Here is a 25,199-nt window from a genome sequence, read left to right on the forward strand (position 1 = left end):
GAAAGTCTGTCCTAAAATTCAAATGGAATTTCAAGAGACCCTGAATATCCAAAGCAATTTTGAAAGAGAACAAAGTTAGAAGACTGACATTTCCTGATTTCAAAACATATTGCAAAGCTTAATACTTAATACAGTATGATACTAGCATAAAGATAGACATACAGACCAACAGAGAAGAAGAGAGAGCCCAGAAATCAAATTTCACATATATGGTCAAAATTTCACATACATGATTTTTAACAAGGCTGCCAAGATAATTCAATGGGGAAAGGACAAATGATATTGGGAAAACTGGGTATTTACATGCAAAGAATTAAGTTGGACCTTTATCTGACATCATATACAAAAATCAACTCAAAATGGATTAAAGACCTAATGTAAGACTCAAAACTATAAAACTCCCATAAGACAACATAGAGAGAAAGAAATCTTCATGATGTTGGATTTGGTGATGATTTCTTGGGTATAACACAAAAAGCAGGCAACAAAAGCAAAAAGAGACAAATAGGACTATATTAAACCTAAAAACTTTTGTGGGTGAGGGGGCAAGGTAGGGGTAGGGGATTAAAAGGTACAAACTACTATGTATAAAATAAGTAAGTTTCAAGGATATATTGTCCAGCACATGGAACAATATTTTATGATAACTAACATGGAGTATAATCTATAAAAATGTTTAATCATTACGTTGTACATCTAAAACTAATATAATATTGTAAATCAACTATACCTCAACTAAAATAAAAAGTCTGTGTATCAAAGAACATAATAAACAGAATGAAAAGGCAACCTACTGAATGTGAGAAAATATTTGCAAATCATATATCTGACAAGGGGTTAATACTCAGAATATATAAAGAACTCCTACAACTCAATAATAAAAAATCAAATAACCTGGTTTAAAAATGGGCAAAGGACATGAACAGACACTTCTCCAAAGATGATATACAAATGGCCAACAAGCATGTGAAAAGATGCTGAACATCGCCAATCATAGGAGAAATGCAAATCAAAATCACAATGAGCTAACAACTCATACCTATTAGGATGGCAACTATCAAGAAAACAAAAAATAACAAGTGTTGACAAGGGTGTGGGGAAATTGGAAACCTTGTGCACTGTTGGTGAAGATTGTAAATAGTGTGACCACTATGGAAACCAGCATAATAGTTCCTCAAAATATTAAACATAGAACTACTACATGATCATGCAATCCTACTTCTGGATATACAGCCAAAGGAATTGAAAGCAGGGTCTCAGATATCTGCATACCCACGTTCATAACAGCACTATCCACAATAGCCAAGAGGTGGAAGCAATCCACATGTCCATCAATGGATAACGGATAAACAAAATATGGTATATATACACAAGGAAATATTATTCAGCTTTAAAAAGGAAGGTAGTCCTATCACACGTTTGACATGTGACATATCAACATGGATGAACCCTGGGACATTAAATATGCTAGTTACAAAAAGACAAATAGTATGTGATTGCACTTATATGAGGTATCTAAGGCAGTCAAATTCATAGAAACAGAATGTAGAATGCTGGTGACCAGGGGCTGCGGCGGGGGAAAAGGGGAGTTGTTGTTTAATGGGTATGGAGTTTCAGTTCTACCAGATGAAACTTCCAGAGATCTGTTCCTCAACAATGTGAATATACTTAACACTACTGAACTGTACACTTAAAAACTGTTAAGATGGCAAATTTCAGTAATACGTTTTTTACCACTTTTTAAAAAAATTTAACTATGATATATTAAATGTCATCACATACAAAGCCACCTTATTCATTTTAAGTAGCTACATAATACTTAATTACATGGATTTAGCACAATTTATTTAGAGTCTTCTACTGATGGACATTTAGGTTATTTAAATCGTATTACTATTACAAATGGTGCTACAATTAATATATTTGTACATATATCTGTGTACATTAGTTCTAAGAATTCAACTTACAGAAACACTTGCAAAGAAGCTGAATTAAAGAGCACACACATTTTACAATTCAATAGATATTTCTGAATTTTTCTCCAAAAAATAGTTATAGTAATTTACACTCTCAAGAGTATGAGTTCTTACTCTGGAAAGAGAACTAAGGAAGAAGCATACTGCGTGGCTAGAGGTGAAAAAGTAAAGGAAGAAATGAATCTTTTTACATTAGAACAGCATTTCTGCTTTCCAATCCAATTTCCAAAACTATGGTAGACTGAAATCTACATTTTAAGGAAGTAGAAATAGAAAACTCTTACCTGTGTGCTCTATACTAGAAGGTTTTGCTGGTGTCTGATTTTCTGTCACCTTTTCTGTTACTGGAAATGATGGGGTATTTGGACCAACTTGTTTTCTGAGGGGAGTGTTCTGACTGTGAACTTCCTGCAAAAAGCAAATGAAGAGAGAAATTTTATTTCTCAAAACTATAAATTTTATCTTTTTTACATGTTATTAAATGAAACAAGAGTCATTGTTCTACATAAGCTTCCTCAGAACAAAACAGATAATAAATGTGAAAGGGTCCAGCCATGTTCAGAACACAAAAACCCTCGGTGCTAGTTCATGTTCTTGGTAATTTACAGTATGTAAAATGTTTTTTAGAGGCCAGTAGGCAAGAGAGAATGGAAACTCACATCAGAGTTCAGCTTTAGATAAACCAATTCAAGTGAAAGCCACATACTGGGGAAAAAATAATTAAGTCTCCTCAGAGAGCTCAAAACAAATACAAGCAAAACCAATACAATACAAACCACAATACAAACCACACACCACTTCCTCACCCCTTTCTAGCCACCACCTCCTCGCACCCTCCCCTTTAGAAACAAACTTGTGAGAACTGCCTACACTCCTGGCCTCTGCTCTTCACCCACTACTACCTGCATTCTACCCTCACTTCACTAAAAGGCTCTGCTAAGTCACAACTAGCTCATTTTAAAACCCAGTGGTCTCAGTCCAGTCTACGTCTGACAACAGACACTTGACAATACTGACCACTCCTTCCTTCTGAAAGGCTCTTTCCTCCCTTGACTTTAGTAACACCACACTTGACTGATTTTTCCTCCCATCTCTTAGGCTGCTCTTTCTGTGGGTACCACAGATAAGTTCTGAGGTGGGGAGACCCCTGAACTCCCCATTATCATGTCCAGAATTTTCTTTACATGCATATGTGCAACTGTCTGGGGAGGGATTCCACAGGTTTATCAGAAATCATTTAACAAACAAACAAAAAATCATTTAAGAACTGTTGCTCTATATTTTCCAGACATGTTGAAGGAAAACCATGAGACTATGATATACTGGCAACCAAATGAAGAAGGTGCTTCAAACAGAAGAGATTCACAGTGTCAAATGCTGCTAATAGGTCAAGTTAAACACCTGGAAATTGATTACTGAAGATTACTGGTGCATTTGATAAGGGCAGTGCTGAGAGCTAAGTGGAGAGATCAAGAGAGAAGGGAAGAGAAAAACTGGAAGACACAAGTAGAGACACTCCTTTGGAAGAGTCTGGATGAAAAGGAGGCAAAGAAAGGGAGGGGTACAGGAGATCAAAAGAGTTGTTTTTGTTTTAAGATCACAGATAATAGCTTGCTCTATGCTAATAGGAAGGATTAGCCCATTCATTTCTTCTTCCAAAGACAAATTTATTGAGCTCCTACTGTGAGCCAAACACCAAGAACATAGATAAAGATGAATAAGAGTCTCATAGACAGTGATGGAAAGCAAAGTTAAAACAATTATAGGAAGATAAATATTCCAGTGAGGTGAAAACAGGATGACACGGGCCCAGAAAAGCAGGAGGGGGATTGGGAAACGGGCCAAGTAAAAATTTCCAGAGGGAATTAAAGTTTGACCTGTTCTTAATGAAGCAGGAGCTCACCAGAGACTAGCAAGGTAAAGACAAAGACATCTGAAAACATAAGTACATTTGAGAAACCAAAAATAGTCTGCATGACAGGACTGAAGCACACATGAGGCAGAGCAGTGAGGAGAAGCCAGATTTCTGAATGCTTCCAGATATCAAGCTAAGCACTTTAGACATTTTTCTGACGATGGCTATGGGAAGCTCTCCAGGATTTTAAGCAAGGGAATACATGCCTATCTGCTGTTTAGAAATATTTTTCTGGCAGCAGTGGGTTAGATAGACTGGAGAGTAGCCAGACTAAAAGCAGGGTGTTCACACAAAGCTACGGTAATGATTAAGGCAATGGCAGGGGAAAATACAGAGGACAAGGCAGCTTGGTGACATACTTAGAAGATGTATCCCTGGATGTGTGTGTGCTTATGTGTGCATGTGCTAGAGGCCAGAGGAGGGAGGACACAGTAACAAGAGGAAGGAGCTAAGGAGGGACTGTCAGACTGTTTCAGATAAGTGAACAGAGACCACACAAGGGAGGAAGATACTCCAGCAAACATGGAAAGCTTTGCCAGCCAACCAAAGCTCAAGTAGAGTTCAGGAGAGAGGTGAGGGCAGAATAGCCAAGCATTATCAGCACTTCTGCAATTGACTGAAGCTAGACATGAGGACAGGAAAGAGATGTTCCAGAAGTGAGATAAAAAAAAAGGTTGAGAGCAGAACTTGGGAAACATGATTTGTTAAGCAAGGGGACTGATAAAAAAAGAAAATCAAATAGATCCTTCTCAAAGAATACAGTTAAATGCACTATTCTATTTCTACTGGTACCCACGTTAAATATAGTTCTATTATTTTTAGCTTAAAAATATATCCTAACACAGGAAAATTAAAAGGTACAAACTTCCAGTTATAAATAAATGAGTCACAGGGGTGAAATGTACAGCACTGGGAATACAGTCAATAATAATGTAATATCTTTGTACGGTGACAGATGGTAACTAGACTTACTGTAGTGATCATTTTGTAATGTACAGAAACAGCAAATCACTGTATAGTGCAGCAGGAACTAACACAGTGGTGTAGGTCAATTATACTTCAAAAAACAAACAAACAAACTCCTAGAAAAAAAGATCAGCTTTGTGGTTACCAGAGGAGGGGGTAGGAGAAGGAAGAATTGGATGAAAGTGGTCAAAAGGTACAAACTTCCAGTTATAAAATAAATAAGTACTAGAGATGTAATGTACAACCTGATTAACATAATTAATACTGCTGTATCTTATGAGAGTAAATCTTAAGAGTTCATATCACAAGGAAAATACATTTTTTTTCTATTTCTTTAATTTTACATCTGTGAGATGATGGAGGTTCACTAAACTTATTGTGGTAATTATTTCATGATGTATGTAAGTCAAATCATTGTGCTGTATACCTTAAACTTATACAGTGCTGTATGCCAACTATATCTCAATAAAATTGAAAGTAAAATATATATATGTATATCTCTCCTAACAGTATTTTGTACACAGTAGAGATGTAGATGAAACAGAAGACAGTTTAACACAGTAGGGATTTTGCTGAAGGCTTATCAATGAAATTTGACCAGAAGTAATATTAGTCTGGGAGGTATGTGGTGACAAAGAATTACAGATAGTCTAAAAGTATGGTATTTGGGGAGAGATATATAATCATTAATAAGAAAAGTAGATTCCAAGAAACATTTGAAAACCAGCATCTAAATAGAATGTTAAAAGGAGTCTGTAATCAACTGAATGAGAATAATTTTTAAATTTGACTTTAAGTAGGTCATCAGTAAACATGGCTAAAAGTTCCACTAAATGGCAAAATATCACAAGAGAAACAAAGTTGGTATGAACATTTAAGGAGTTTATGAATGGAAAGCTGAATAGTTAACTGGAACAAGAGAGTATATAAAGAATTATTTTACAATACAGAACCACAAGTTATATCCCAGCACTACTTTGGTAGCAAGTTCACTTTTACATTTTCTGTTTACGTTACCTGTTTGGTTTCTAGCTGTTTGCTTCTTGAGTTTTCGCCTTTTTCTGCACTCCATAAATTGCCCTTGTCAAATCGGCCACGAAGACATGCTAGTTCTTTTTGACGTTCCTAAAACCATCAAAATTTCTATTTTACACAGGAGCCAAAAGTATGTTTAATAATATTCAAATACGACTAACTTTGTCCTCAGTTTTAAGATTAAAAAATTCACAATACACATGGAATATAGGACAACAATATTTCTACTTTGAAATAAGTGATAGAGAGAATCAAGATGCTATTTATCTCCAGTCAAAAAGACTGGAGTCAGAATTCACAGTTTGACTTCGAGATTTCTGTGCTAAGACCATGCAATGCATAATGTTAAAAGCACTAAGCCATACCTGCTTGAGCTGTTGTGCTAAATGAGTAGTAGATGAAGATCCGTTTTGCTTAAATAACCTTTCTTGTATGGCCTTTGTGTTTGGAGTGATAATGGGAGTTCTTTGAGGTGTGCTACGAACTGGACTTTCTTTGCTGTGCTCTTGACAACGCTCTCCAAAGCGTTCCAGGAAAGGCTTAATTCCCACTCCTCCTAAAGATAATACACACATTTTGGGGAAGCTATTTAGAATAAGCAACAATTATGATTTCTATGGGAAAAGTTCTAAAATCCAGTTCAGCACCAAAATGCTTTGATTCTACTAGGAATATTCATTCAGAAAGTAAACAGAGGGAAAATAGTTCAAAAAACTAAAAAAAAAATTTTTTTTTACTACACTATTTAATTCCATGTCCTAAAATGTTTTATAGGATTTAATTCTTTAAAAAAAAAAAAAGATGAAAAAGAAGAATTTTTAAAGGTAGAATGAGAGGACAGTGGGGATTAGAAAACCCTTAAACTAAATAATCAGAACCTAAATGATAGGAAATTTACTGTATGTGCATTAATAATATACCCTAACCACCAGTTATCCTGGCCATGATAACCCAACTACTAACATTTCTACAGCCCAATTTATTTTCTTGCTTTTAGGAAGTCTAACATGAAAATCCAGTGATTAAATCCTTTTTCTCTTTCAAAAATTAAAATTAGGGATAATTTACTTCATCAAAGGATGTCTTAATTTTACAAAGTCTTAAAATAGTACTCATTTGAACTAGTATGAGATACATTTAAAATAGAACAAATGGGATATAAAATCATCTCCATTATAAGAATGCTAGGGTTGTACTACATAAAAGGAGGTTACCTATACGATTAACTGGCAAACAGTTTCTCATAAATAGCCAGAGAGTAAACATTTTGGGCTTTGCAGGCCATATGGCCATTGTTACAACTACTCAACTCTGCATTGAAGCATGAAAGCAGTCACAGACAGTAAATGGGCATGGCTGTGTTCCAATAAAACTTTATTTGCAAAAACAGGTGAAGAGCAGAATTTGATCCATGACCATAGTTTGAAGACTCAACATATCACTTACTACCACTTCATCCCATATCTCAAACTAGAGTCCATTAAGAATACAGAGAAGTATGTAAATTAAATATCTCTGAGACCCTGTTAATGATTCTGGGTATATTCAGTAGCCAAGAATAGTGAAAAGAATGCTTCTTATTTATGTCGTTTATATCTACGCTACAAGTCTTTAGAAAATTAGGAGTCATGGTCCAATTCCGTGGGGGGATTTTGCTGTTGTTTCCAATTCTCATTTTGGCTCATCTGGAAACTGACTGCTGGTTTCTACTTACCCCATAACTAATGGCATTTCCCCACTCTCATCTCTCCATCTACTTCTCTTATATCATGCACTATTGTTTCTGGAGAGATTGTATTTTCAAGAAGTTAAAATTTAGAATCAACACAGTCTTTCCAAAAGCAATTCTAATAAAAAAGAACACAGCTCAAAGTAAACTATATTACCATATACCTGAACCATAGTTTTTAGTCCTCAACCAACAGCACGTATAACAGAAGGTATAAGTCACCACGAGATAAATACGGACTTCCTGGAGCATCAATTTACTTTAACAAAATTGAATTTTCATATGTAGACACTCACACATAACATACATATATATAAATTAAATGGGAGTAGAGTCATTTGTATACATATTTCCCTCCCTTTGCTACTAAGGGTGCTTTCATAGTGAAGTTTGAGAAGCACAGCTCTGCACACTTGGTTATAGGAATGTTTCTCCATTATAGACTTAAAATGTGATTTCCAGTTATATACGCTCTCCACATACATCTGCATCAAAAAGTATAGGAGAGGACTTCCCTGGTGGCGCAGTGGTTAAGAATCTGCCTGCCAATGAGAGGACACGGGTTCGAGCCCTGGTCCGGAAAGATCCCACATGTTGTGGAGCAACTAAGCCAGTGTGCCACAACTACTGAGCCTGCGTTCTAGAGCCTGCGAGCCACAACTATGAAGCCCAGGTGCCACAACTACTGAAGCCTGCACGCATAGAGCCCACGCTCCTCAACAAGAGAAGCCACCACAATGAGAAGACCTCGCACCACAACGAAGAGTAGCCCCTGCTCACCCCAACTAAAGAAAGCCCGTGCCGCCCAGCAATGTAGACCCAACGCAGACAAAAAAAAAAAAAGTAACAAGTTAAACACTTTGACCAGTAACAGAGCTAGTCTACATTAATGAATATTCATTTGATCAATTAAAGCTGACTTTGAAGACATCTCACTTGATACATTCGGGCTTTGCCCTGGCAAACCAACACTGTACCATTCACAATTGGATATTTAAAATGCTAAGAACAGACACCCTGAAAACAGTCAGCAGTACTTCAGATGTTTTAAAAATACATAACCTGGTGTTGCAGATTTGTCCTTCGGTTTAGATAGCAGACAAATATCTCTATTTAATTCTTCCTTGTGCCGAACTGTCCGGGATACAGTTGACTTCTCAATTGGTTTCGATACCTCTGTTTTCAGAGGACTAACAGAGGTTTTTTGAAGTAGTTCAGGATTTTCTACCTCACAATTTTTAGCACTGGTGATGGATGTAGTAGAAGATTTCACTGGAGAAGAAGCAACTTTCTGAAACATGATAATACTTAGGGTAAATAACAACATTCACAATATCTAAAGCGTAGTTCTATAAAAAGCACTCAAATCCTATTAAAAAGACAATTCAAACCCTATATGCTCGGTAGCCTTTATGTAAACTCATGAAAAAAATTGTCTTGCTCTCTAACAGATCAAACCACTTTGAAAGGTTTGAAAAAAAATTAACCTAGAAAATGCTATTATTCAAATTATAATATGTAGTTTAGTCTGCATAAGACACTGATGGGTAATTTATTATGAGGGATAGGGTCACTCAATATTTTAAAAAATAATTTCTTTCATATTATCACACTAGTACCATTATAAATGTTAATTGTATTAGGTCAAATTACATATATATTTGTATTTTAATTGTCAATATTAATTTGACAAAATCATATAATGAACTCAAAGGTGAATTATAAGTTATTAAATACTTACCATGTGCCAAGCACCATGCTAAGTGCCCTATGCACATTATCTCATTCAATCCTCCCATAACCCTTTCTTTCCCATTTTACAAATGGAAAAATAAAGTTTTGTAAAATTAAGTAACTTATCCAAAGCTACACTTCTAATTATGTGGCAGGGCTGGGATTGAATGTAGGTCTGTCTAATTCCAAAACCTGGCTCTGAAACACAACATTTTTTTCTTTTTTGGTTTTTTCATATCGTTTTTAAAAACCGTTGAGATAACACATGGGTAACGCAAGGTAATCATTCAAACATTTCAAAAGGATATACAGTGAAAGTATCGTGCTCACCCTTGACAACTGCCTTCTGGAGGTAAACTACAGCTACTAGTTTTCAGAGATATTTGATGTCTTTCTTGTATTTATACACATACACGGAGCATTCTAATAGAGAAAATAATTTTCAGGCTCTCCCTGATGACTAAGAGGCTACACCATTCTATAGTATATACTTTGGGATTACATTAAATCAGTGTCATTTAGTTGTCAATTGCTAATTTATTTTGGGATACAATACCAAATTTATGATTTTTACTTTCTATGAAATACTCTAAAAATACATATAAACATCCTATATATATGTTATAAAATACATACCTACATATATAAATAAATTATTACTTGTAACAACAACAAAAAGGTTTCCAAAGACCAAAATTACATTTACTTACCCCAGAGCTGGAAATTGCAACATTACTCAAAGACGCACCCACAGCACTCAAGGATGAGGCTTTATTCAAAGAGGCAGCGCCTTCCCTTTGGGAACAGCATGTAGCTTCCTGCTTAACACTGCTGCTATTGATCCTAGCAGATGCTCCACTTGCAGAGGAAAATTTGGATAAACAAGTGGTACCAGGCTGTTCTTGTACACTGTTTTGCCTTGCAGATGAGTTTTTTACATCATCTTCCCAGGAGCAAATAGTTGCAGCAAGGTTGGCCAGACGGCCCCTTCTCCCAACTGGAGTTGTTGAGGCATCTGAAAGGGATGATTTGGGAGGAGAGGCAGTCTTTTCCTCTGATGGTATTGCTGAGATGGGTGAGCTTTCGGATATATCATCTGAAAATGTTTTAAAAGTTAAAACCCATGAGTTATAGGTGTGTGTTATAAAGGGATCACTCAAAAAAAAAAAAAAACCAAAAACTTCTCATATGCCTAAAACTACCAAACTGCTTAAATTTGACAATATATTTTCAAATCAGATACTTAATCCAAATTATAAAATACATATTTTGTTACATCTGTTTTTTTTCCAATTATTTGATGGATTATGAATCTATAAGACACCATACATTTAGGTTACATTTTCAGGGTTCATTCATGATGTCATAACACTGCACAATTTAAGATTATATATTTGACATATTTGTTTTAAAAACAGATTAGACCAGGGCTGTACAACAGAACTTTCTGCAAAGATGGAGATGTTCTATATGCATGCTGTCTGACACAGTGACAACTAGCCACACATGGCTAGTGAGCACCTGAATTGTGGTAAGAGCAATAAGAAACTTCATTTCATTTTAATTAACCTAAATTTAAAATCTACATATGGCTAGTTGTTATGGTATTGGCTAGCACACGGTTAGACTAATATGTTTTTCATTTGGAGATAAATCTCAAACAAGCAATGCTTAACTTATGAAGGCCCGTACTCATAAAGAGTATATAGGGCAGCCAAAGTTCATGGCACTTTCTGTTCCACAAATTCAGTCAATGGAACAGATCTCTCTCCTACTGTCCAAGGCTTATACCTCTGCCTGAATGCTCAGTTCTGCTCCTCCAAAACCTTCTCAGGGATCTTGCTCCAAATAACCTCTTCTTCCTTTCTACACACTTTTTTCCTACACATAGGTATGCTCAAGCCTCTCTCATCTTAAAACTAAAACCAAACATACTCTCATCAATGTACACCCCCTTTTAACTACTGTCCCTTTTTCCCTGCACTATATTCACTCACCACTCAACTCATTTCAACCTGCCTTCTGCCTACACCACTGCCCTGAAGTTGTTTTTGCTACTTTCACCAGAAGCCTACACACTTTGCACGCCTTGTATTTCCATTTGTGACATCATCCTCTACTAGTTCTGTCTTTGGGCCTATCCTTCATAGTTTCCTTCCAACTACCAACTACCTCCATTTGACTATCCCACGGGCACCCCAAATAATATATCTGAAGTTGAAACTACCCCAGGACTTCCTAGGTGGTGCAGTGGGTAAGAATCTGCCTCCCAATGCAGGGGACACAGGTTCAATCCCTGCCCCAGGAAGATCCCACATGCCGCGAAGCAACTAAGCCCGTGCGCCACAACTATTGAGCCCATGTGCCACAACTACTGAAGCCCACGCGCCTAGAGCCCATGCTCTGCAAGAAGAGAGGACACCACAATGAGAAGCCTGTGCACCACAACAAAGAGTAGCCCCCGCTCACCGCAACTAGAGAAAGCCGGCATGCAGCAACAAAGACCCAACACAGCCAATAAAATAAATAAATAAATAAAAATTTAAAAAAAAAAGAAACTACCCCAAACACATTCCTCTTCACCATGCCTCTTCCTCCCTTTTCCCTTACCACCCACCACCCAGTCATCAAGTCCCACAGATTGTTTCTCTTAAATCTCTCAAGTCCAGCCTCCTCTTCACTTTCACAGGCCTTCATCATTATGCCTGAATTACAACATTAGCCTTCTAAATGGTCTTCCTGCTTTGAATCTCTAACTTAATCAATCCCACCTCAATTCTGATGCCAGAGTGATCTTTCTAAAACATTTGCCTACTTAAACTCTCTCAGTCCCTCCCCATCACCTCCTGGTTAAATTCTATATGTTCTAGACCCTGCTTCTTTCTTCAGATTTATCTCTTGCTTCTCTACCACATGAACTGTATACCAGAATACCTACTCTTTATACACACACTATGTTCATAGTACCTCTGTGCTTTTTATACACTGTGTTGCTTCTGCCTAGAATATCTCCACTGTCTGAAGCTAGCTGCCCCTCAAAGTTCAGGTTAATTGCCTCTGCCTCCTCCAGAAAAGCTTCCCTGACAACCACCTTCTCTACAATACCTTCTTGTGTACCTTCATCATTTTCCTTAGAATAAGCACTATCCTCTAAGCAGATGACAGTTTACTCTCATGTTTTAGGAATGAGCTTAATAGACCTCTAGCTCCTCTAATTATTCTTTGTCAGAAAGAAAGGCTTCAGATGAATTATATTTTAGTATAATCCCTCAAACCTTTAATTGGCTATCCCCACAATCTTGTATAGTACTCACTAAATCATTCATTGCAAACACTTTATTCATGAATTTCAGTGCTTAAAATTAGACAGGCTAAGATGCGTTAATGAGATTTATTTTCAAGGACGAGGTAGGCATTTGTTAACATTTGCTTTCAACATATTCAAAATCACTGCTGCAATGCTTTCTTCTCTAGAATGTTTAGGGCCTTGGTTGTTCTCTTGATCATGCACTAAATCACAACCCTCTTTCTGTTTTTTAAAAGGAAAATCTCCACTCCACTGCCCATAGATATTTCCAACAAAACCAAAATGGGACATCCTTCTATTCAGGCACATTTACTGGTTAGCCTCCTCAGACATTATAAAGAAGCATGGTTAGCCCCACCCACTACTAAAATAAATAGCTATAATTGACAACATAAACTATCAGCACCCTGTTAACACACCCAAAAACATCAGGCAGGTCATAAAAGTTGAGTCCTAGAGTCAAACTACTGGGGTTTGAATTTTAGCTGCTGACTGTGGGCAGGTGTCTTAGCCTCTCCGAACCCAGTCTCCTCTTCTACAGCATGAAGAAAAAGCAGTATGTATGTCATAAGATTGTTGTAAGAATTAAATGCTATACTATGTTAGAATTTAAAAATATTTAGAATGCCTAGCATTTCACACAGTGTTTGCTCTTGAGATTATCATCACTGCCAGAAGGAATAATCTTAAATGCTTCGCTATCCAATACTTATTAAAATTTCAGTTAGAAGAATTGATATGTGTGGAAGACTGCCTGAAATACATGTAGCCCATCCATTCCTTCAGATCACTTGGTCTTAATTCTGGCTACATGTCAGAATTACCTACAGAGCTAGGGGAGGGGAGGGGAGGGGAGGGGAGGGGAGGGGAGGGGAGGGGAGGGGAGGGGAGGGAGGAAGAAAAAGAAGGAAGAAAGAGAAAAAGATAAAAAGCACCCCGCAGGGCTCCACTGCACTGAGATTCCAATCCAATGGTCTGAATGACTCTGATGCATAGGAGCTGGGCTGAAAGCCAAAGCTTGCAGAACGCTTCCTCGGGTCAGGCCCAGCCACCACTGAGCTGTCTGCCTGCACTGTGCTGGCTCACTGTAGAACTGCTTTTACTGAACTGAGCCTGGAGCCAGCTGTCTGTCTACCTTGAGAAACCTTACACCTTTAGTGGCTTCCACAAAGTTATCTTTAGGACCCAGGGAAGAAAGCTCTCCTAGGTCTTAGTGCCAATCATGCTGTTTTGGGGTGTTTTTTTTTTTTAATTTTATAAACATTAGTCATGTAACTGATAGTGCTTCACCTCTCTGCACTGGCTGCTAGCAAGTTCAAAACCATCTCGAGCAAGCGAGAAGGACCTTACGGCCTGTATTTAAACTAACTTTACCCTTCACTTTGTTTTTCCTTCTCTTCACTTTGATTTCTCCATTTTTCCCGTTTTTAATATAGGTATTTTTGTAAGTCATCCCAAGGCTTTTTTTGTAACAAGGTAGGAGATAAGTTCTCCATCAGATTACAGGCCCATGAAAGGCAAAGATCAGGTCACTTTATCTGTCTCCAGCATCTTAGCATGAAAACATGCTTTGTAGGTGCTCGATAAATGTTTTTTGAACTTTTCTTTCTCCCCTAAGCATTGCACACCTTAGTCACTCAAGTTTATTTAATTAGCGAATCCATGAAATAGGATTTCTTGAATATACAGCTGAAGGTCAGCAATGCTGATAATGCCAAGAATATAGTTTATTCTCTACTGTTTTTATTGCAAATATAAGACAGTTCCGTTACAAGATCAGGGTTTTGTGAACCAGTCTAAGAACCTCATCATCATCTACTTCAATGAGAACACAACCAACTGATAAATATATATTGATATACAAACCATTTGCGAGCAATGGATACTCAGCATATAGAGCAAAAGCATTTACCTTTCATGTGTTAACCGATATATACAATTTTCAACATACCCAGCTGCATCATACTGAAACCGAGTTAAGGACCACACCACTCACACAGTTTATACCTGTCACGCCATCATTATCCCAATGGCGCCGCTGCTCAGCCAACTTTTGCATTCGTGTTTTGACTGAGGAGGCTGCAGTTGCTTCCAATCTTGAGTTTAGCCCTCTCCTCACACCGAGGGGGGACACAGAATCACTGACACCAGCTGGCGCTTGTGGTGCTTGTGGCTGCACCTGAGGAGACACAGGACTCGGAGAACAAGGTTTTGCAGAAGCTGACTCAACTGGTTTTTCATTTTCCAAGTTAGAAACTTCTACTTCAGTGTTGTCAGAACAGCGTTTTTTTGATGGTGATGGTTTTGTGCACGATTTCTCTAGATTAAAAAGGACAAAAGAATAAAAAATAAAAATCCTGTAATTTCTCACAGCATGAAAAACTTACAGTAGATAAAAATTAATAAAACAATTTCTCTCTATTCCTTTAAATGATTTTACTCACAAGAAATACGTAAAATTCTACTTTCAGTAACTTAGAAATCTGACATGAGAGATTTCTCTTTAAGCAAACATATAATTTATGGTTTAAAAAATCTTAACGAAAAAAATCTTCAGATAACATCCTCAAGATACATGTATAAAATTCTACGTGGTCTTAAGACACTAGGAAATGAAAAGTGCACACACACAGAATAAGCAAATGTTCTAAGGGATTTTAAAGATCATACAGCCCAGTCACCACATTTTTAAATAAGAAAAATCAGGCCTACAGAATGCAAGTTACCTGCTTAAAGTGATACAGCTGAGCTAGCGACAGTAGAAACAAGCTTTCTGCTTTTAAAAACCACCTTTCATGAACAATAGTAAACAAGGGTAGAAGGGCACCTGGCTTGAGGTTTAGGAGGCAGAGAATCAAAAAAAGGACTGTATTATCTGGTCAGTACCAAACAAATTCATCGGCACAAGTGTTTAACAATATTTTACATTTTAAACTTCCATGAACACCTATAAAATAAATTAAAAATTCCTAAAAAAGGAGCTATCCAAACACAAGGCATATAATTTTTACCCAAGAACGAGTTTTAATATATGTCCTGGAAAACTAGTACTTAAAAGGTAGGGATGTAAATTCCATAGGAGGTCAGTTTCACTGGCTGTCTAAACATGTGTTCTTGTTCTCATAGTAGCCAAAGTATCATTAGTGGGAAGTATCATTAGTGGGAAGTCACCATTGCCCTCATAAACATCAATCTAATTAAATGTACATCATGAAACTTCCCAATCTTCTGCAATTCATTTAAGGGTATATTTTCAATGAACTTATCTAATCACTTTTTTTTTTTTTTTTACTTTTTTCTAATCACTTTTTAGAAGTGTTCCTATTTAACAAGCTCCACTACCTGGAAATAAAGAATTCCTCAAGTTTACATTTCTTCTATAAAATAGTAAATATTTCCATTTAAGCACCAAAAATACAGTTGTAATCACTAGTTTTCAAGTACATAGTACTCAATATTTGACTGCATAAACCCATGCCACAGTGAAGAGATCTTGGACTGGAGCCAGGCCTCTATTTTCATATGTAATATATACGGTATTCCCTCCCTTGAAAATGTATTAAACCACAAAAATCAATTCTCATTCTATGGTTAGCTTACAAAATAACTGGAAGCCAGAACTATGCCCTCATCTCTTTTGTAATATTGGTTTTGCCCTCTGTAATACTCTTTTTCTGTGTGTATTTTAAATTTCCACTAAGGAAAATTATCATCTCCAGATTATTCCAAATGCTAGGAAAAGATTAAGCCAGCTGACTGATGTAGGCTGAGGATGCCAGGATTTAGGAAAGAATAAGACAAGTTTCAGGTGCATTTGGGTTTGTTGCGGGGGGGGGGGTTGTTTAATTTTGTTTCTGTTTAATTTCACCATTTCACCAGTTCTGCAGATTAACAACCTATACGTTGTGCCCAGCCTGCGAGGATGAAAAGGCTCATTAAATTTCAAGCATTTGAAGGCAGGTCTACCTTTTGTTGCCCTTCTCATGCCAGAGACATACTTGAACCTGGTGGTCAGCTGTTCTGGCACTGGTGGGATAGAAAAACTCTACACCACAGCCAGTATAAGTGCTCCAATGCTCCTTTGTTATTCTTCCCTTAGGGGTTCTAAGGATAATTTTGGAATGAGGAAAATAAAGTTCAATCAGTTAATCTGAAATATTTGTTAGAAATTCTGCTCTGGCCTAATAGGTTCTAGGTTTAATATTGGGTTGCCCAAAAAATTTGTTCAGGTTTTTCCAATCTTACAGAAAAACCCAAATGAACTTTCTGGCCAACCAAATAAAATAGGCCTGGAATACAATAAAAGGCTGATCTTTCCCCCAGAGGCTATTACATTTGTCTCCCAAAGACCTTGGTTCTTCTGCATGCACAATAAAATGTTTGGGGCTTATCTCCTTTTAAAAAATGCAAATTCTACTTTTCCCCACAAAGCCTTTTACCTTCACCACCAGATAGGGGCTGCTGGTTATTTGCTTCCAAAAGCGGCTCCCTGACTCGCTTGGCGTGAGTCACAGACCTTGCTGCTGGGGTGGGCCGCTCAGCCATTTTCCTCTGAAGATTCTCTCGTCTGGCACGGGTTCGTTCAAGCAGTTTCTACATATACAATATATCAGAGCATTAAAACACAAGTTTAGTCAAAGGTTCAAAGAATGCATGTATCTTCTAAAATTGCTAATTGCCGTCAGGTTATTAGTTAAATAATAGCTAAATACATTTCAAAAGTGAAATCCTAAATAATTAAGATTCACCAAATGAGCACCTCCATGTCAAAATTTAATTACAGATGTAGTATGAACATTAAAGGGGGAATAAAACGTGTTATTAGTTGTATGAGATTTTAAATGGCCACAAATTTTTTTCTGCTTCCATCAAAAGGTATTGGAATTGGGATGGCCTTATGATTCACTTTGACCATTAAAACGCAGCAGAAGTGATACTGTGTATGTGACTTCCAACCCCAGGCCTCAAGAGGTCTTACAATTTCGGTTCTTACTCTTGTAACACTGCCTCCACATGAAGAAGCCCAGGCTAAGCCTGCTAGACACATGGCCCAGCTGACAGCCAGCATCAATCACCAGACCTGAGAGGAAGGCCATTTTAGATCATCTAGTCCCAGATCTTTTGTATATCACTGCAGACTCCTATATGACCGCAGGGGACACCAGAAGCCCAGCCCAGCTGAGCCCAAATGCTAAGCCATTGACTCATGGGAAATAACGTGGCGGTTGTTTTAACCACTATGGTAGGCAGAATAATGGTCCCCCAAAGTTGTTCACTGTCCTAATCCCATGAACTTGTGAATATGTTACCTTACATGGCAAAAGAGACTTTGCTGACATGATTAAGTTAATGACCCTGAGATGGAGAGATTATCCTGGATTTTCTACGTGAGCCTCATAAGGGCAATTGTCCTTATGAGGGAAGAGAGGCCCGGAAGGTCAGAGTCAGAGAAGATATGACAAGCAAAGCAGAGGTCACAGTGATGGAATTGGGGGCTTTGAAGATGGAGGAAGGGGACCACAAGCTAAAAAATGCAGGTGGCCTCTATCAGCTGGAAAAGGCAAGGAAACAGATTCTCCCCTAGAGCCTCCCCTGGAGCCTAGCAATCCCGCTAACACCTTGACCCGAACCAGCAAAACCATCAGACTTCTAACCTACAGGAGATAATAAATATGTGATGTTAAGCCAGCAAATTTGTAGTAATTTGTTACAGCATCAAAACAGTTAAGATTTGGGGTGATGGTAAAAAGCAAAAGATAGCTGACATAATAGTCCTTTGAAAACATGACACTTCCTAAGAGAAAAATAAACCAAAATAATCATATGTTTTATTTAATTAAATATCAATATACAATAAAATAGTTTTAAGTTGCAATCTTGGCCATTCCACAGAATCATAAATACTACTGTTTTCTAACCCTAACGTATACCCTATTTGAATCAGTGTGGTATAACAAACACCAAATTCTGTAAAACAATTCATTCTCTTTCAAATGAACACCATAGAAGGAGATATGCAGATTACTCGCTGGAGTCTATACACTGCCCTGCAAACACAGATATAGCAGTCAGTGCAGACTAAGAAATTAAACTCCATCTGACCTTTTTAATTGCTTACTTAAAATAGAATAATTTTTTTAATCCCTCTGAGTATGCAAAAGAAGCATGAGCTAAATTTGGAAGAAGGCACAACTCTCTACTTAGGAATGATTTCTCATTGAAAGAAGTGACACTAAATCTAAATGCTGTCACTGAAAGAGTAATTTATGAGCCAAACGCCTTCCAAAACACAAGACCTTCACACTTTAAAAAAAAGTCTTCAACAAACTCAAAAGTGATAGGATTACACAAATTCATATATGTCTGATAATTTCCCCCACAATAAAATATATCACTCCCAAGATACAAAACGAGTTTAATTATATTCATTCATTCATGGCCACACCCACATTCCATTCTGGTCAGTTAGAAGACTTATGAGTCAGTATATCTTCAGTTACTATGAGCAATGGGTCACAAAAGAATGTGGTTTTGCCATTCAAACCTACACAAGTGTTCTATCGCTACATTAGATTCAAAAAATTCAAGATTAAAACAAATTAGATTGGCAAAAAAGTTCCCTAATCTGTAATATAAAACTAATAAGAACCAAAGATTATATTAATAAAAGAAATTGGTAAAAGAAATGATGCATCTAAAATACATCAACTCAACAGCTCAATAAATGTAAGTCACCCTTCCTTATAACAGTGTATGAGGAATTCAAGGGATCTTTTATTTATAAGGTACATTCCTTCAAATATCACACCTCCTTCAAATAACAGAGGCATTAAAAAAAAATAAAACCACCTACAATTACTAACATAATCAGGAAATAAGATTCAAGCACATGGATGAATCTAAGATAACTGAAGCATACAGTCCTGAAGCAATTTCTGCCCCAAATCCCTCAAACTATCTCTGACAGAAATTTTTTTAGGAGATATTACTGATTTTCTTGCCTTCTTAAACAGAGGAGACTCAATAACAATTAACTTATTATTTTCAAAATGCTCTAGCAGCATTCTTTCCCAGATCTTCACAGAGATTTCACTTAATTTTGGAAAATTAGAGAAACTCTATCCAAAACAGTGATAGTATGTTTGTCTATTTATATCACAAGAAAAGATGCTTTATGTATTTTAATTGTAGCTTTTTCTCTTTTAAGGTTCCTACATAGAAAGTTCTGACTTGGCATACCTAGCTCTGGATTTCCCTATGCTAGTCTTGGACTGGGACCATCATGTGTGAGCAGATCTTCAGACTAAAAGGCTAATACCGGCATCCTGAGTAGTAAATTTATGGCTTTAAACCCAGCTAACAAGTACAACAATCACTAATGCTTACACAGGACTTAATATAGAATACTTTCAGTATCTGCACACACTAACTCATTTCATCTTCAAAATATGATTCGGTAAAATTCTGTTTTTACTACTGTTTTACAGATGAAGAAACCAAGGCAGGGGTTAAATAACAAGCCATGGGTCACACAGCTAAGAAGTGGCAAGACAAGATTCAGAACCAGGCTCCAGAGTCTGGACTCTTAACTACTTTGCTATAAACTATCTTTTAACTAAATCCAATGGCTCTTTTAAAGAACTTATCAGCAGAACTAACCAAATTCATACCATCAACATAAGTTTTTAAATACTATCAGCTGATTATCATAATAAATATGTGCCTTAACTGCTTGTTCATCCATAAATCAAGATGGGTTTGTTTTTTTTTTTTTATCTCCGGTTGGTCCATGAAGAATATTAGGAAGACATGGCCCTGTGGACCCTATCTAGATGCTGATTCAGACAGACAAACTGCAAAAACATGAGACAGGGAAATTTGAACACTGACAATGTTTGATCATATTAAGGAACTGCTGTTAATTTTTTAGGTGTGATAGTAGCATTATGATGATTCTTTTTAAGTCTTTAGTGTTCAGTGATAAATACTTAAGTATTTATGTATAAAATTACATGATCTCTAGACTTTGCTTCCAAATCATTCAATGGGAGGGATTAGAGGGGGATACAGTAAAACAATATGGCCATGTGCTGTTGGGTGGTGGATGCGCTATATTTGAAATTTTCTACAATAAAGAAAACAATATTGCTGAAATGCCCTAACAGTTACTGTTGTATATAATTATTTGCCTGTAAAATAATTTGCACGGAATGGCTCTCTTCCGTGTCAATTCAGCAAAACGTTATTGGATGTGCTCCATGTTAGGGAAACATCTCTGAATAGGAAACAACAGTCCTATCTTCATGAAGCTTACATTCTAACAGAAAACATGCTCAGTGGGTAAATAGATGCAAATGAGATGAGTATTGTGAAAGGTGATCTCCCCTCTGAAAAAGGGGCATCAAACTGTGAGCTGCAGGTTAAAACAGAGTTTGCAGAAGAGGCAGAGAGAGGAAGAGTGTACCAGAACAGCACTAGTGACAGCAGGGAGGAGAACCACTGCACAACAACCTTGTCTGAGGAAACAAGAGTTTAGGATGGTTTTAGCCTTTCTCAACCCGAGTTACCAAGAGAATTAATCCCTAATGCCCTAGCATTAATGTAATGAATTAATCTCTCTCCTATGCCTGTAGGATGGCATGGTTAAGAATCACCTTTGGGAAAACTGAGAAAATAGTTCTCTCAAACAATTTTCCATGTTCTATGGTTCTGATAAGGAACTCTGCATGAAAAAGTCATTTTAACAGACCTTCATTTTTTTTTCAGATGAGGAACTGAATCAGTTAGTTTCACTGTGCAAAAATGTTATGAATGCTATAATTAAGCACCTAATCTGTGGAACCAATTCAAATTGTTCACTCATTACCAATTAAGGAAAAGATGTCACAGCTGTTTATTTCAAATGCAACCGATCTAACTTTGTATAATGAAAACCATACATATTAAACCATACATATTTCTGAGCACATTCTAAAATGAAAAATTTCTTTTAAATAAAAGTTTCTTTCAACTGAGATTTGTACTAGCTTTAGAATAACATTTTAAAGTAAAATAAAGTACAATTTTCAGCCAACTTTCAAAATGCTTTGTTCCTGTCACTTAGGAGAATGAAAATATTCAGAACACACAGGGCTAATATTTTAAAAAATCCTAAGTTGTAACATAATATATCCTTTTTAACTTCCTTTTATGAATATATTCATTTTTAACTAAGTGAAAAATATGTGGTACACGACCAGCTCTATTCTTTAAAGCTAATACAAAAATGTGTTCAGGATTTTTCTGTTAGAATATTTATGGTTAACAAGATGTTTTCCCCCAAAGATGACTGAGAATTTGTTAACAAAACTAAACACTGTAGTGTTTGAGCACAAGTAAACTCTAATTGTTGAAACTTTTAATATCTCAGACTTACGGGATTGTAACTACATCTCAAAAAAAAAAGAAAAGAAAAGAAAGGTATTACTACTCCCCATTCAATTTTTCAATCTAGTGTAGAGACATTTTTAGGCCAGCTTCGTAACAACTGTTATTTTTTGAGTTGAAACTTGCACAACAACCTAAAAAATGAGGAACTGTCCTGGAAGAAAAGGGAGTGGACAACCGGCCACACGAAATTCCTGAGTGTGTCAACGTCCATTTGCAACAAGAATCCAAAGCTAGACAAATAATCGACACAATAACGATGTAATTAATCCATATTTAATTTCCAAAGAACAAAAGATGAGTGAAGTATTGCTGTAATGTTGTGCTCCATAAACATACCCAGAAAAGGTTTATTTCTTTACTGTTTTATTTTAAACCGTAGGCTATTAATTTTGGTTTGTACGTATCCGGCTAGCACTGTTTCTTTTCAATTAGTGTCCATCTCAGGTATGAATCTTCTTTGCTAGCTGAGCAACAGAATCTGAAGGAACTACTGACTTTATAGGAACGGATACAATGGTTTCAGACACCGGCTTATTTTACCGCTTTGCTGTCATTTAGTTCACAGCATCCTTAAATGCACGGCTCCTCTGCGGGCCACCCGAACCCCGCAAATCACATTCCATTCCCTTTCCAGGCGGCGGCTGCACACACTGCACTGAGTCACTCGGCCACCCGACTCCACCCTACAAGTCCGCCAGGCTTTCACTTCCAAACGGATCCGTTTCGACAGGGCCCACCTCACGCTCGGAAGGCACAGGGAGCCATGCCAGAGGGGCATATGCCAACAGGGGCTGACGGGAGGTTTTCTCACTGCTGCTACTGAGGACACACTCAAAACCTTCCCCTCAGAGCTCTATCTGCAGGATAAGAACAAGAAGACCGCAGACGAACTGCCGCGGCAGAACATAGAAAACCGGCGGCCCGCTCCCGGCTTCCCCAGCCCGGCCCCGCACGACACTGTGCGCAGGCGCGCGCACGCGCTCTCCGCCCGGTGGGCGCCGAGGTTGACAGAAGGTGGGAAGGGAGGGTGGGGGCCGAGAGGGATCATGGCTGGCTGGGCCCGCAAGTCTTCTCACCTCGGTAAACGGGTCCATCGCCCCGGGCTTCGCGTGTCGATTGCGAGACGACGGAAACGGTGGTTCAAGTTCAGAAAAAGAAAAGAAGTGAGTGCCGGCTCAGTGTGTCACTTGGAGAAAACAAGAAGTCCGGGGCAGGGGAACTCTCCCAACCTGCTCTCCTCTCCCCGACAGCCTCCAGTGTCACACTCGGCCTCCAGCGCCGGTTCAAATTTGAATTTCAGCGCCCGGAGCCGCGCGCATGCGCGCGGGGCGGGGCGAGGGCCGAGCTCGCCTCTCCCCGCCCCGGCGCTGGATCACGTGGCCGTGCCGGGGCCGGGAGGTTCCCAAGGGTGGCAGTACCGCTTCAGTGACAGCCTAGCCCGGGGGACGGAGGCGCGGCGGTGGGTGCTGCGCTCGGCCCTTCAACTGCCTCCCGGCCCAAAGCCCCACCCCAGACGCTCTCACACCCCACCCTGTTTTAGCAGGTCCCTGCACAAGCCTGGGCTTGGACGTTTCCGCTTTCCTTCGTTCCTAAATCTAGGATTAAGGGCCCTTTTGTTTGAAATCCCACTGGACCTCTGACCTTACATAGCTTTCTCTCCATCTGCCTGCCCGCCTGCCCCCGCTTCACTCCAAGGGGGACTCAGGCTTGGCCTTCTTGAGGGATCTGTTGGGCCACTGAAGACTTGGGGCTGATGACCAGTTAGCTACTGGCCTTTGGCCTTGGGAACTGGCCTTTCTAATTGGGAAAATAAGGTTAACATTAACAGACAGGGTGTGAAGAGTTTATACACAAAACTCCTGTCATCCCTTCTTATTTTAATCCCATCTAACTGCCTGCAGTGTTAGAGTTGAGAAGCTACCCACTTTAAACCTCCCTTTTACAGCTAAGAGAAGGGAGACCCTGAGACATTAAGCACCTGGTCCAGGAGAAATGAAAATGCCATTCTCAGCTCACCGTCTGCTTTCCACCACTGAATCAAGCTGTGTCTTGTGATTATTCTCTATAGATTACTGAGAATTGTAAAATACATTTTATACTTACGGTATCACATTCATTTCTTATAAGCCTGTACTAGGGCTTGTTATAGAGACAATAAACAGGTTTTGACTTGTTCGTCTGTAACACTGAGTGGATTGCTGAGTGACTGCCCAACGGCTGAACAGAACAAAACTATTTCTCCCAAGTAAAAAGTTTCGGTATATTTAATAACGTTTCCATCCTAGCAGTCAGTAAATGTTACAAAAAGCATTTCACCAATAATATCTCTAATTTGAATTTTGGTGCTATACGTTGTAATGGAAAGAATTCTGAGTGTGGGATAAGAAGAAATTCCTTGAGGTCTTGGCTCCACCAAGACCATGTGACCTTAGGCTTTAGGCAAATCATGTAACTCTATTTTTTAAACCTTTTTGGGGAGTCATAGTCTCCTTTGAAAATACAATTAAAGCTGAAGAATGCCACACAATCACAAACTGTTTAAGATATGATTCCATGAAGTTCATGGTCACCAGGTTAGCCTCTTTGGATTTTAGTTTACTCATCTGTAAAACAGGAAAAATCAACTGCCCTGCCTTCCTCAGAGTTGTTAGGAGTATCGGATGAAAAATTGAAAGAGATACAAAAGTATTGTGTAATAAGTAATAAGCCCCTATCTCAGTGTTTGGTGTATTGAATTATTAATATCGAAATCAAAATATGCTGCTTATGAACCAAAGAGAAAAGATGCTTGAATTTTTTTCAAGTGCTGGACAAGAAAGTGGTGGGTGTTTTGGCGGTGGGGGGGTGGGGGGTGGAGGGGTGGTCAGGAGGAAGTTTACACAACATTGGAAAATGAGTCGTTAGAAATTTATGAAGCCTTGTGCCTTCCGGCTTTGGCCTCTGTGAGCCTTAGATTCTTTATAACTAGATCCTAGTCAAGACTAAAAGAGATAAACAAAGCATGTAGTTCAATATAACTACCCCAAGCATTTAGTTTATCTTTCTTCACAATCTCCCTGTCTTTACCCTGATAAGAATGGTAATAGCAACCACCGCGCAGTAACTGAA

General features: G+C 38.1%; 1 protein-coding gene across 4 annotated transcripts in view; it reads right to left on the bottom strand.

The window, feature by feature from the left end:
* ANLN (anillin, actin binding protein) overlaps window positions 1-23,373 on the bottom strand; it is a 60,136-nt gene extending 36,763 nt beyond the window's left edge. For 3 of the 4 annotated variants that reach the window (XM_057733129.1, XM_057733130.1, XM_057733127.1), the window contains exons 1-8: window positions 23,168-23,373; window positions 17,102-17,255; window positions 14,670-14,981; window positions 10,066-10,451; window positions 8,684-8,912; window positions 6,258-6,448; window positions 5,875-5,982; window positions 2,261-2,384 (exon numbers count right to left, since the gene is read on the bottom strand). In XM_057733129.1, the coding sequence (XP_057589112.1) occupies window positions 2,261-2,384; window positions 5,875-5,982; window positions 6,258-6,448; window positions 8,684-8,912; window positions 10,066-10,451; window positions 14,670-14,981; window positions 17,102-17,255; window positions 23,168-23,185 (1,522 nt within the window). In that variant the 5' untranslated portion in view covers window positions 23,186-23,373. The remainder of the gene's footprint in view (window positions 1-2,260; window positions 2,385-5,874; window positions 5,983-6,257; window positions 6,449-8,683; window positions 8,913-10,065; window positions 10,452-14,669; window positions 14,982-17,101; window positions 17,256-23,167) is intronic. The other variant, XM_057733128.1, reaches the window with a different exon arrangement.
* Window positions 23,374-25,199: the final 1,826 nt, after the last annotated feature.

Source organism: Hippopotamus amphibius, chromosome 4 (assembly GCF_030028045.1).
Source record: "Hippopotamus amphibius kiboko isolate mHipAmp2 chromosome 4, mHipAmp2.hap2, whole genome shotgun sequence".
Taxonomy (NCBI): Eukaryota; Metazoa; Chordata; class Mammalia; order Artiodactyla; family Hippopotamidae; genus Hippopotamus; species Hippopotamus amphibius.